The sequence below is a fragment of the Aedes albopictus genome, chromosome 3 (assembly GCF_035046485.1).
Source record: "Aedes albopictus strain Foshan chromosome 3, AalbF5, whole genome shotgun sequence".
In the NCBI taxonomy this organism is placed as follows: Eukaryota; Metazoa; Arthropoda; class Insecta; order Diptera; family Culicidae; genus Aedes; species Aedes albopictus.
The window spans coordinates 125,537,092-125,550,995 of NC_085138.1; the positions used below are offsets into that span (position 1 = coordinate 125,537,092).

At 36.3% G+C, this 13,904-nt stretch overlaps 1 protein-coding gene across 1 annotated transcript in view; it reads left to right on the plus strand.

Annotated features, from left to right (window-relative positions):
* LOC109622053 (pre-mRNA 3' end processing protein WDR33) overlaps positions 1-13,904 on the plus strand; it is a 41,382-nt gene that overhangs the window by 5,676 nt on the left and 21,802 nt on the right. The window contains exons 2-3 of the mRNA XM_062859487.1: positions 8,303-8,572; positions 8,643-8,794. Of these exons, the coding sequence (XP_062715471.1) occupies positions 8,303-8,572; positions 8,643-8,794 (422 nt within the window). The remainder of the gene's footprint in view (positions 1-8,302; positions 8,573-8,642; positions 8,795-13,904) is intronic.

The following is a 13,904-nucleotide window of genomic DNA, read 5'->3' on the forward strand; positions in this document are numbered from 1 at the left end:
AAAGTACATGACATTATGGATACACTTAAAAGTCTAGATGTTTCCAAAAGTGCCGGACCTGACGGTATACCTCCTGTCTTTTTAAAATCTTTATTTATCTGTGATGTATGTGGAATTCGACAGACCATTGAACACATACTTGCAGTTTGTCCTCAATACCAATCCTACAGAACTACATACGGACTAAACACTGGAATTAGAGACTTGCAAACGACCCATCCGTAGAAGCAACCCTGTTACTTTTCTTAAAAGATTCGAAACTCTACGAGCAAATTTAGCTAATAACTACTTAAAGTTGAAGACACAAGCCACGACTATAGGACTACGACAATGATTTACGGAACAACAACAGCCCTTAACCAATGATGAAAAACGCACGTATGCAGGACATGATTCGCTACCAATATTTGTAACAAAATAATATCAAACTCTGTAATTATTTAATTTTGTAACTATGTTAAATGCTTTGCCAAGGTGGCCCTCTATTGTGCCTCTTTTTTGTATAATCAGAGAGACGAACCAGCCCCAGGCTGAAAATCTCTATAATACAGACAAAAAAAATCTTTATCAGCAGAACTCACCATACCATTATGGCTATTCAATATGTCGTTGCAATCAGGTGTATTTCCGAATACATGGAAAATCTCTTTCTTAGTGCCAATTTTTAAAAGCGGCAGGAAGTCTGACATACGTACGTGGAACAGCTATTATCTCTTGTATTCCGAATGTTTTCGAAGCAAGAGTCAATAAAACTTCATTTCATATGGTAAAGAACATAATCAACATTGGTTTTTCAAAGGACGGTCAACATGTATGAACTTACTCAAATTCGTCAACTATTCTTTAACTGCAATGGATAACGATAATCACGTACACACCAATTTTTTTTTAAACTCTTCCAGCACAAAAAAATCAGCAAAATAAAATGCTGAATTTCAGCAACATTTTTGCTGAATTTCAGCACAACGTTGCTGGTCAACTGTCAAAACAGTACAAAAGACGGGCTTGGTGGTCTAGTGGCTACCGCTTCTGATTTATATGCAGAAGGTCCTGGGTTCAATCCCTGGCCCGTCCCTTTCCTCCTACTTTGTATCTTTCTATATACTTTCTCTCTGCTCTCTACATATACATCTCATGTATATAAACATGTTCATAGCCGTCGCTAGAACAGAAACGGGTTGAAAAAAGCCGTTTCCCTTCCTTCCAAACATTCACAGCACAGTGTCACAATCCTATTAGAAAACGCCTACAAGTTATGCAATCAAGCGAACTGTGCCGCACATCTTCAAAATAATAAAAACACATAATTCTATCACCTTCCCCTGGTATCCACACACCAATGTGTGAACCTTCTGCCAACCAATTCCCACCAACACTCCAACATCCGCATGAATTTGTGCTGGCGCAGAGGTATATTCGGCCAGATGTGGATACAAACGATTGCAATCATCACTTCCTTACCCCTTCCCCACATTGGCCTGCAACCTGACGTGGCAGGCGCCATTGTCGCCTAAAAATAGAAGATCACCAACGCTCACACACTGAAGATGCCTGCTAGTCCCCGGCAGTCATCCCATTGGTCCTTGTGTGAGTGTAGCTGGTCTGGCGATACTGGAGTAGCATCCACGGGCGGTCAATCAAGCTCAAGCTCAAGCTCACAACGTTGCTGGTCAACTGTCAAAACTGCTGGATGGTTCAGCAAGTTGAAAAATAATTGCTGATACTCAGTAAACTCGTATTGCTGAATGCAATCAGCACAAAAAAAATCAGCAAAGTTTGCTGAATAACAGCAAACAAAATTTGCAGTGTAGAAGCCCTCTATACAGATTTCAATTAAGCATTTGATCGCATTGAAATACCAATGTTAAGCTGTTAGTACACAGGGTCAAATATTTGCCCAAAAAGAAACCAATGCTCAAACATCTTGTTTGACTCGATCGAATTTTCATTAGTGTCAAACTGATGTTGTTTCTTGATTTCTTTCCTTGTCAAATATTTGACCTACAGCCTTACTGTTCAAATTAGAAAAAATAGGATTCGAACGATGTCCCCTAAAATGGGTAGAGTCACATTTAACTAACAAACAACAAATTGTTAAATTTTAAGGGGTTAAACCCAAACCAATACAAGTTACATCAGGAGTTCCTCAATGATCTCATTTAGGCCCTTTACTGTTCATTTTGTACGTTGATGACATTTGCTTTATCCTTAAACATGTAAAAGTCCTCATATATGCCGATGACATAAAATTCTCCTAGAAATAAAAAAAAATTAAGACATGAACATTTTCCAAAATGAAATTAATATATTTTATGATTGGTGCATCAAGAGTCTACTACAACTAAATGTAAAATAATGTAATACTATATAGTTAAGCAGAAAACGAAGAACATATAACAGGACAATCTTTCTAGGAAATCAATGTGTCGAAAGATGTACAAGAATAAGAGATTTGGGAGTGATTTTAGATTCGAAACTAACATTCATAGACTATTATAATACAATTATCAACAGAGCAAACTACATGTTGGGTTGCATTAAACGGTTCAGTTATGATTTTACGATTCATATACTATGAAAACTTTACATATTGCCTATGTGCGATCAATTTTAGAATATTGTAGTATAGTTTGGTCACCGTTTTCAGTAACACAGCCCGTATAGAATCAATTCGAAAACCGTTGTTATTTTTTGCACTCCGAAAATTAGGCTGGACAATATTCCAACACTTAAGCAGCGCTGAGAATTTGCAATGGTATCCTCTGTTAATGACATGGTTTCGCAGCGTATAGACTCGATGGAACTTTTCTCAAAAACAAACTTTTATGCTCCTTCTAGACAACTTAACTTCGGAATCGTATCATCTTCTTTACAAACTATCATCATAATGAGTACGCAAACTTTGGCCCTTTGCATCAAATTATGCCTATATACAATAAACATTGCCAAACCATAGAATTTACTATGACAAAAACAAAACTAAACAAAAATTTATGTTGCTTAGGAAAAACCCGAGAATTCGAAACCACTGGGAAAAATACGGGAAAAACAAAATTGTAAAAGGCACCGGGAAAAATCTTTATGGTGTCTATCTGTACTTCATAAGTGTCAAGCATGTCTTGAATAGAATGATAGCAACATTAACAGAGTTGCTGGTTGAATATGTTTTTTAGAAATGCAGCCTCTCAGGAATTTTAGTAGTTTCTGTTGGATCTTGATAAATTCATGTAAAAGAATTCAGAATATACTTCTTAGGCGAAATTTTCGGATTTCTGCAAGATTTCACGATGGACTTTGTTAGGAAAATCGTAATTCCTGGCGAACTCAGCAAACTTGCAGAAGTTACTTACGGCGAAGAGATTTTCTCGTTTGAAAAAAAAATGTGTCAGAACTCTTCATATATTTCTGCCTGCCCGAATAAAACGGTATTATACATGAATTGTAGAATGTACGATTTTCTTATTATTCGTGTTATTGTAAACTGGATTATAAATCGATGATACGATAAATCATATCGATGATATCAGTTATCATTTTAGGAGTTTGGATGATAGACCGAATGGGTTGTTAAGTATCGTTACCATTCAAAAACGGCATTTTTCTCGAACAAAAATTTTGCGAAATTATACGTATTATAATCACTTTATCATCAGTTTTATGATACGGCGAATAATAAAAACAAAACGAAAATATTTCACCAAATCTGCTTTACCGACCGAAAAAAGTGCACACCCTTGCGGGCACTTTCGGACACTGTCAAGTGTATCTACGATTGTGTGAATCATTGTTTATATTAGCGGCGTTTTTTTTATTTTTTGGATCGGGGATCGAACCGAATGAGATTGCCGTGGCCAAGATTTATTTGGTAACTCTTCACGCTACACCAAACGGAAGCAGTGTTCGCGGTACGTTGAAACTCATTGAAGTTAGAAAGCGAAAAATATTAGTGGAAATCATCGGCATCGAAGAAGCTCCCAAGTATAAATCTTCTGAGAGGAAAAACGGATTATTGGACTGCTTCAACATTCTGGTGCAGCCGCAAAGGCAATCGGTGAAGTTCGGATGAAGATAAGTTTTCAAGAGCATTTATGCAAATCAGAGAACGCCAGCTGCTGGCACGAAAAAAACCTACGAAACAGTGATAGTTTTTGATGAAAAGTGATCCTCACTAGAGAAAAATGGAGCCATCACACTGCAGTTTTGTTGTGCTCAGAAGTTCTCGAAAGTGCTCAATTTCGTTGCTGCTGAGGAAACTGTAATGGACACCATCTTAATTACTTGCGATTGTATTGTTTTAACATTGAAAAAATCCGAGGAACAAGCTATAAAAAGTCGAGCAAAAAGTAGTATCAACTACCAGCCAAACAAAAAGTTATTATTGAAAATTATTCATACATTATTGAACGAATTGTTGTTATAAGTGGTATGATATTCGAAAAGTATTGTATGGTGGTAATTTTTCAACTTTAATCATTGCATCATAAAGCTATTATTGCTTCTATAGTAATCATTCCACTTATGAACGTCTTATAATATGTACGATACCATAAATTGTAAATTTCTATGCGGGTGATCCCTTAAATTTGATCCCTTTGGCAGATGTCAAGGAGAAAATTATTGAAAAACAGTGATATTGTGCCTATCCGCTTTTGTACAGAATTTTGGAGGAGCTTTAGGTAAAATTCAAATAAAATTATGAAGAGTAAGTACAACACTGTAAATTACAGCGAATTTTCAAAAAGAAACTGCTCATGAAAGACTCTCTGATGGGATGCCATAAAAAATTTCCTACAGATTTCGTTAGTATAGTAGTAGAATCCACAGAATAATCTTCTGTGGAATCTGTGAAGAAATGTTTCAAAATGTTACTTCCTGGAAGCATCACTCGGATCCCCGGAAGAGTATACAATAGAATCCCTGAAATGTTTACGGCAATATTAGTCAAACGAAGCATTTTAAAAGAAGTTGTATGTAGGTACAACTATCATGATTTTTTTTGTCAGAACCCATGGAGTATTTCCTAAAGGAAGAAATGTTGAATGTCCTCAAGATATTATTTAATATTGGAGAAGAACTCAAACGCTTTACTTCAAAATTCGGAGAAAATCGGTGTCAAAAGATTTTGGGTTCAGCAAGTAAATTGTTTAAAATGACGATGGAAGCAGAACAAAAAGTTAGATGAAGATTTTCACAAAATGTAGCAAATAATTGATACATTAGTTTCTAAAGACCAGGTCTACCAAAAATGTTACGATATTTTTCTACCGAATTTTTTATGATATTCATCAAAAATTTCGTGAAAAAATCTGACACAGTGACATCAGTTTCAATAATAATTTCATATAGAATCATATAGAATCTTATCCATTAGTCAGCAAACAGGTAAAAGCAGGATGCAGCAACTTCGACCAAATGCGAAAATATGCGTATAAATCAAGGATGACATCCCTATCCACAAATACGATGTTTCTATACTGTCGTGTGCAGCATAGCTGTCCGGCTGGCCCATGTCAATAGGGATTCCCGTAGAACATGCAGGGCGTCCATTCAAATTCAGTTTTCCGATTCCCGGATTTTTCCCGGGTATGGGTTAACTTCCCGAGTATGTACGAACGCAAATAATTGTTGTAGTAGGACGCTCCTCAGTGTATTTTTTATATACAGTTTTAATTTGGTCTATAACTTGAAACGAATCTTATAGATTTCCTGATTTCATAAATTATGATTTAAAAAAACTTACTAACTCTACAATCACTGCTGTTAATTTCCCCTTATTACACGAAATTATAGCCGAGGCGGTAAACGCACGGGTATTCAGCATGACCATGCTGAGGGTGACGGGTTCGATTCCCGGTCGGTCCAGGATCTTTTCGTAAAGGAAATTTCCTTGACTTCCTTGGGCATACAGTATCTTTGTGCCTGCCACACGATATACACATGCAAAATGGTCATTGGCAGAGGAAGCTCTCAGTTAATAACTGTGGAAGTGCTCATAGAACACTAAGCTGAGAAGCAGGCTTTGTCCCAGTGAGGACGTTACGCCAAGAAGAGGAAGAGGAGCAACTTCGTGCAAATTCAACCTACGTCGTTAAACAGGACTATTGGAAACTTGCCTCCAACTTCGAATAAACCTAAAGAAATATGATCCAAGAATCCCCTGGCCAAGTTCGCAGGGGTTGACGGTATTAAAGTGAAGGAGTTTCATCTTGATTATTGTAATGTAGTGTTCTTTAGTGAAACATATCACCTTTTTAACACTTTAATGCGCCTCCAACGGTTCATCACGAACCGGCTGCTGCAGATGGAGTATGGCTGATCATATGCATCAGACATGCTCGATAAACATGGAGGATCCGCCAGGGCTCATTAGAGTCTATTCCCAAGCAATAGTTCCAAGTCGGTTGGATTTAAAAAGGTTTTGATGATCGTTACAAATCCTAATAAAAGTACTGTAGGATTTGTGACAGGTTTTGGAACTTTTTACAGCCAGCTGACTTCAAAATGTTGTTTGGGCTCTATTTCTCACGTTTCTCGGTTGATTTTGATTAGTAATTCATTAATGTCATAATCGCTTTTTCGAATTTTTAGAATGTTAGTGGTCATATTTTCTTTAAATAAAGCAATTAAAATCGACCGAAGAATTAATGGGAAGGAGATTTGCAGCACTTAATTGTGCTGATAGATTCGAAGCTAACGTGCGAACACTTAAACGCATTGTTGACGTCAATGCGTTCGACGTGACATTTTGGACAAAAACTGACTGCTTTTTATTAACTGAACAACTTTACTTGTGTATGACTAGGTTGACATTTCTAGGCTACGCTTGAGAAAATGACATGGTTTATCTAGGTAGGACCGATAGGACAGTTGAACGAATTTGAATATTTTTCATAGTATTTGTAGGATGTAGGGAGATGAATACATAATAGTTGGCAAGCAATCTTTATTATTATTATTTTTTTAAATTTTCTCTTAGTTGGTATTATGACACCAACGGAAATTCAGTTACATGTTTCTGTGGGTTTTGGACCGGTGACAATTTAAGGATACAAGAGATGAACACAGAGAAGTAGAAAACGATTAGCGAAATCAAGAAATCAATTTGACACAGGATCGACTATATTTTAACATACGAGGTTCGACTGATTCGATAAAAAACATACTACAAGTGATTTAACGAGGAGAAATACATATTGAACGGAACCATACCACAAAATCAAACAAGAAGACAAACACAAACCGTGTGACCATAACACTACATAGGCAAATTCTGACTGACTGACCAATTGAAAACTTTCCAATCTTCTACCGTAACTTTTTGAGTCATTTTGCAACAGTGTCTTAATGGATATCATTTTCCCGGTACGGCTGGCAAACTGCTTCTGAAAGATTACGTACTCTTTTCTATCTTCGGGTCTAGTGTAGAGGTTTCAACTCTATTCAGAGTGCAGCTAGAAACCTAGCAAAAAAAAAAAAAAAAAAAAAAAAAGAAATATGATCCAAGAATCAGTCATCCTTTCAGCAATTTTCAGCTTTATTCAGGACTTTCAAAACGAAATATGATGAATATTATATTATAAGGTTAGTCCAGCAGTAATCGTCTTTGCCTATATTATTCTATTGTACAGAAAAACGTGTGCTTCTCACGTCTCATCAGCCTTTCATACTTTTCCTACAATGTTTTCTTTTTTTTTTTCATTTACCCTTGGGCTTGGATTATATCTTCTAGGAAGCTTTGATTTTGACCATGGGCCGATGTGCTTTGCAGCAATGATCGGAATAGCTGAATGTATAAGCAATGGCACACAGTTCTGTAAAAGTCAGATCTTCAAGTCATCTGATACAGTTATACTGATCATGCTTCTGCCTAGTATATCGAACATTTGTCGAAGTCATTTATGTGTCGGGAAAATATAATTCCAAATTGGTGAGAATATTACAAACTGGGGGTGGGTAATAGGCCCAGTCAGACCCCTGAATGGGCAATGTGGGTGACTTGCTTGGCATTTTGTGGATTATTGTTTTTTTTTTTGGTTTTGGAAGGTATGCGATTCAGTATTGAGCCTTAAAGTTATTTTGCATCTGAATAGCATTGATATCGTCAAGTCTGTACCAAACCCTAATCCCACAACAAAATACCCTCTTCCAATCCCATGGCGTTTATGTGGTCAGCAAAGACTATTCAGCCATTACCCCTCCTTATCATCGGCTTTGGACTGACTTGCGCTATCATTTCCCCACCAAATGCTGCAAAATGAAAATGAAAATGAAATGAAAAATGTTTTCTTTTTTCAATTTACAGACTCGTACTTGGGCACGTGATTATCGTGATCGACGGGCCCTCCAGCCCGAAAGTATCTACATTCCGGAATTGCTGCCACCGCCCAGCTACATGGACAATCCGACTAATGCGGTCACTACCCGGTTTGTCAAAACAGCCACTAACAAAATGCGTTGTCCTATTTTTACTCTCGCCTGGACCCCGGAAGGGCGACGTCTTGTGACTGGTGCCAGTTCCGGAGAGTTTACGCTTTGGAATGGGTTAACGTTCAACTTTGAAACTATTCTGCAGGTAAGGTTTTGATGATTGATGATATTTCTGCTACAGATTTTGAGTATTTACATATCTTGTTTTTTCTTAGGCCCATGATGTGTCCGTTCGGACGATGGTGTGGTCTCACAATGACAACTGGATGGTGACAGGCGACCATAGCGGCTATGTCAAGTACTGGCAATCGAACATGAACAACGTGAAAATGTTCCAGGCTCATAAGGAAGCTATCCGAGGAATCAGGTACTACTGCCACTACAGCAGCAATCAATGGAGGGTCTTCCTCTATTGGTGTTTACTGGCCGCTGGTTCTGTGTATCGCCTTGTATCAACCTATCTTCTCACAATTAAGTATACCCTTTTTATTCTCTTGTTAATATATTCGTATCAAAAAGTCCCTCTCAATATGCCGAACCATTCAATACAAAAGCTGGCTCGTGTGGTTTCCCGTCGGTCTCTAGAGCGTGTGATATGCAATAAAATGTTAGGGTCCCATTCCTCCATTCTCTTTCCCTGATTTGACGCCCAATGTTTCAGAAACAGCGATATCGCAATCTGTTGACAACTTGTGATCACAATCACAATCTTCTGACGACCTGTGATAAAAATAAAAATGATCTTCGTCCCTGTAAATGTCCCTGAAATGCGTGAAAGGATCAGTATGAATGGATGTCGTGTACAGCTTTAGCGAATTCTTGCAGAAACGTACCAATTAATCTAATAAAGAACAATTTCCGCAAAAAATTACAATATACCGACAAATGAACAATGTGGCCTGACATTCTGAAAAATCAGATAAAATAGAAGTACTTTTTGAAATATGTTCATATTGAAAGCATTCCGTCAATTATTGATACTGCTTCATCTAAAAGGGCTAATTGGAGTGGAGAACTGATCCAGTACAAGCATAACCTGATGGTTAGGCTGCGGCTTATTTTTTAAAAGTTGTTGAAACCTGGAATTTGTAAGCTCTTTTGGATTCAAATGACACAAAAAGAGAAACCTCTGAGTTTAAGCCAAAAATATTGAGATTTAGAGGTCGCGCAATCGCTTCAAAGTCGAATTTTCGAGTAATAAAAAGGTGTTTTCACTTCAAGTGCCATAACTTTCTCAATTTTCAACCGATTTTCAATCTTCTTTTATGAATTTCTCACAAATTAAATTTCGAATAAACTCATAGAAAATAATTTTTTTCCAAAGTCAAGCAAAATATGAGTTTTTGAAGATTTAATTCATTTTTTTCTTCTTTTTACAAAAAAAAATAACTTTAGAGTCCTATAACTTTTTAACCGTTTGACCAATTTTAAATTTTTTAGCTTGCTTTTGTAGATACAGGTCGGACTCGATTATCCGGGTGACTCCAAAATTATTTCACCCCGGATAATCGAATCACCCGGATAATCGAGCCATGCTTCTTTTCTTTTATTTTTGATGTTCTTCAATCAAAAACTGTTCGTTAAACATAGAAGCTATCATACATGACGTTGTAGTGCCTAAACACAACGTCTAGTATTATTACAACTCTCAGATTACAACCATGTTTTTTAAAAATGAAATTTTAGCTGAAAAATGTGAAAAAATAAAAACAATTTTTAAATAGGCTAAATCCTTCTTACAGGTGTTGTATTTGATGTTTATCACATTTGTTGACATATTGTAATCTAAAAATTTGTAAACAAAGCAAAAACAAACTTTTCCCCGGATAATCGAGCCATTTTTCCCGGATAATCGAGCCCCGAATAATCGGGCCCCCGGTTAATTGAACCTCCGGATAATCGAGTCCGACCTGTATTTGTATTGCCTATCTTTGTCCTAAACACACTGTTTATCCAAGTAGTCATTTTTATGATACTTTTCACCAAAAACTGCCAAAATATGCCTTAAAACTTGATTTTTTCATGCAAAATTGGAGTTTTTGACGATTATTCGCAATTTTTTACTCCTAATCAGATACTTAGCCTCATATTTAGGGATATGAAACACATTGGATGTTTTTTTTTAATTTTTTTTTCTAGCTTTCGAACATGACAATATTTTTTGATTCAGAACACTCCAAATACTGAAGTTTAAGGCTTCCATATATGATATCGATTATCGAGAATAATATTTTCACTTTGAGCCCGAAACTAAGCATGAAAACTATTAAAATTTTGCCAAAATTCAGATTTTTCCAATAAAATACGTGTTTCTGAACGGTTTTTGGTATTTATCAATTTTGAAACGTTTTTTTTTTAAAGTACAGTTTATTCACAGCATTATTAGGCAACAAAAATATCTACAAAAGCAAGCTAAAAAATTTAAAATTGGTCAAACGGTTAAAAAGTTATAGGACTCCAAAGTTAATTTTTTTTGTAAAAAGAAGAAAAAAATGAATTAAATCTTCAAAAACTCATATTTTACTTGACTTTGGAAAAAACTTATGTTCTACGAGTTTATTCAAAATTTAATTTGTGAGAAATTCATAAAAAAAAAAGATTGAAAATCGGTTGAAAATTGAGAAAGTTATGGCACTTGAAGTGAAAACACCTTTTTATTACTCGAAAATTCGACTTTGAAGCGATTGCGCGACCTCTAAATCTCGATATTTTTGGCTTAAACTCAGAGGTTTCTCTTTTTGTATCATTTGAATCCAAAAGAGCATACGAATTCCAGATTTCAACAACTTTTAAAAAATAAGCCGCAGCCTACTGATGGTGAATGTAAGTTACACTCACCGATTTCATAACTCTGTCACGACTTTGGTATGCATATGCGATCCTTACTTAATTTGGCAAACTTTTAGATGAAACTGCAAGGTCGTTGCAAGTGAGTGTTCCATTCCTGATACCAGTAGCAGCTCGTGTTGCAATAGCCGCTCACCGTAAAAAAATATGCTTATTGACATTAAAACATATGTACAATATTCTTCTAATTTTTCCTAGTTCCGGAAATTCCCTGGGCTTGGATTATATCTTCCAGGAAGCTTTGATTTCAGGCATGTGGTCGATGTGCTTTACAGTAATAATTGGAATAGCTGAATGTATAATCAATGGCAAACAATTCTGTAAAAATCAGATCTTCAAGTCATCGTCATCTGGTATAGTTATACTGATCATGATGCTGTATAGTAACTGAGGGGGGTAATAGGCCCAGTCAGACCCCTGAATGGGTAATGTGGGTTAGTGTATGGGAATGCCATTGAAGGTTTGTAATATTCTCCGAGGCTTTCGAAATCCAACAGGGCGGATAGGGGGAAAAGGGAGATTTTTCGCATTTGTACTGTAATCAGCCAATGTGACATTATCTCCTATGGTGTTGTAGTGCGAATGAATAATCTCATTCTATGGGAATTCGAACCTTGTAATGTATTGTTTATTAGCTTCAATTTTCTAAACTTGACAAGGTTTTGAAGACAAACATGAGATGAGAGAATTGCCTAATAGGAAAGTCACATCAGCAAAGCTTTTACATATGCAAATGCTATCCATGGGGTCATGTCTAGCATTTAATATGTATGGCAATGACTGGTTCTTACCTAGCAGGAGTAATACAAGACCACGCGTACAATTCGATTAAGGGCTTAATTGGGGATAATATATTTTCCAGAACTGAAGGAACATTTTTTCCGGGTGACTGGTGAGTCGGTGAAGTTGGAAGTTTCCGTTTGTTATAATTGACAAAATAAACAATCGGGCGTTTTTTCTTTCTATAACTTGCTGGAATTTTGAGGATTATTGTTTTTTTTGGTTTTGGAAGGTATGCGATTCATTATTGAGCCTTAAAATTATTTTGCATCTGAATAGCATTGATATTGTCAAGTCTGTACTAACACCCTAATCCCTCACAAAAATACCCTTTTCCTATCCCATGGCGTTTATGTGGTCAGCAAAGACTATTCAGTCATTACCCCTTCCTTATCATCGGCTTTGGACTGACTTGCGCTCTCATTGCCCCACTAAATGCTGCAAAATGAAAATGAAAAAATGAAATTTTTCCTAGTTCCGGAAATTATTCGTTGACCGATTATTATTATTATATAATCAACCATTATTTACATCTCGATAAATATGATTTACTCTATTAAAAGCAGTTTCAATGATCTACTGCCGTGAATCGCATATCTGTCCCATTTGCATAGGAAATCCAGCAAAGATGGGACTGATATGCGATTCACGGCAGTCTACGTACTACCTACCCATAAGGGTTAGTTTTGTTAGAATACTTTGTACAATTTGTGCAAAATTTCTTTTACAAATTTCCGATAGCTTTCTTCGAGAGATTCTCCTTGGATGTCTACAGAAGTTTCAGCTGATATATTTCCCAAAGTTTCTCGTTTCTTTTAAGATTTATCTTGGAAATTCTCTCGATACTCTCGACTCTCAGACGATTCCTTCCGGTGTTGATCCTGGGATGCCCCTCAGAGTTTAACAGAATTCATCCTGGACATTCTCCTAAAATTTTTTGGAGACCCTTTTGGGATTTCTACAGAAGCTACTACTCATGGAGTTCGTCCCGTGATTTTTTTTGGGTATTTTTCTTGACTTTTCCTTGTAGTCGATTATCTAATTTCTTGCAGTGATCCACCTGAGATTATTTTCTTTAAGATTTTCTCGAGATTATTCCTAGAGCTCTTTCCGGAATTTCTATTAGAAATTATCCCGAGATTCTAGATGCTCCTATTTGGGATTTATTTAAAAATTGCTCCCGGAGTCAATGGATGGGCCAGGGATTGAACCCAGGACCTTCTGCATACGAATCAGAAACGGTAGCCACTAGACCACCAAGCCTGTCTTGTTGTTCTATTACAATATTTTGAACAGGAAAATACGCACACAATATAGTTTGTTGTTCAATAATTGAATATATCATTATTCGATAGTAGTTTCTTATGAATTTATTGGACATTATTAACAGGAGGATCAAATGACTCCTCTTTTTGTAAAATTCAAAAGATAGATGCCAACAAAAACCACAGTTTCGAAAACTTTAACCCTTTCCTTCCCACGACTTTGAACGACTATATCTATGCCAAGAAAGCGTTTCCAAAAAAAGTGCTTGAACGAAAGTTATTGCAAATTGGCTGAAATTTTCGAAATCAATGAAAAAATTTTTGGTTGTAAATCAATAGCTTTTTGATTGTTTATCAATAGTTCCACTATTGAAACAAGTAGTTAGTAGTTGGGTTAACCTTATGAGGTTACAACCATATTCTAAAAATTATTGCATCATATTCATCTAATTCCGTTTGTCCCAAGTTTGTCGAAAATCGATGGTGCTCTAGAGCAACCATGGGAAGTAGAGGGTTAACAATAATTCAAAGTTCTGATATTAGGCATGAACTTGCAATTGATGTTTACCTATCCAAGTAATCATT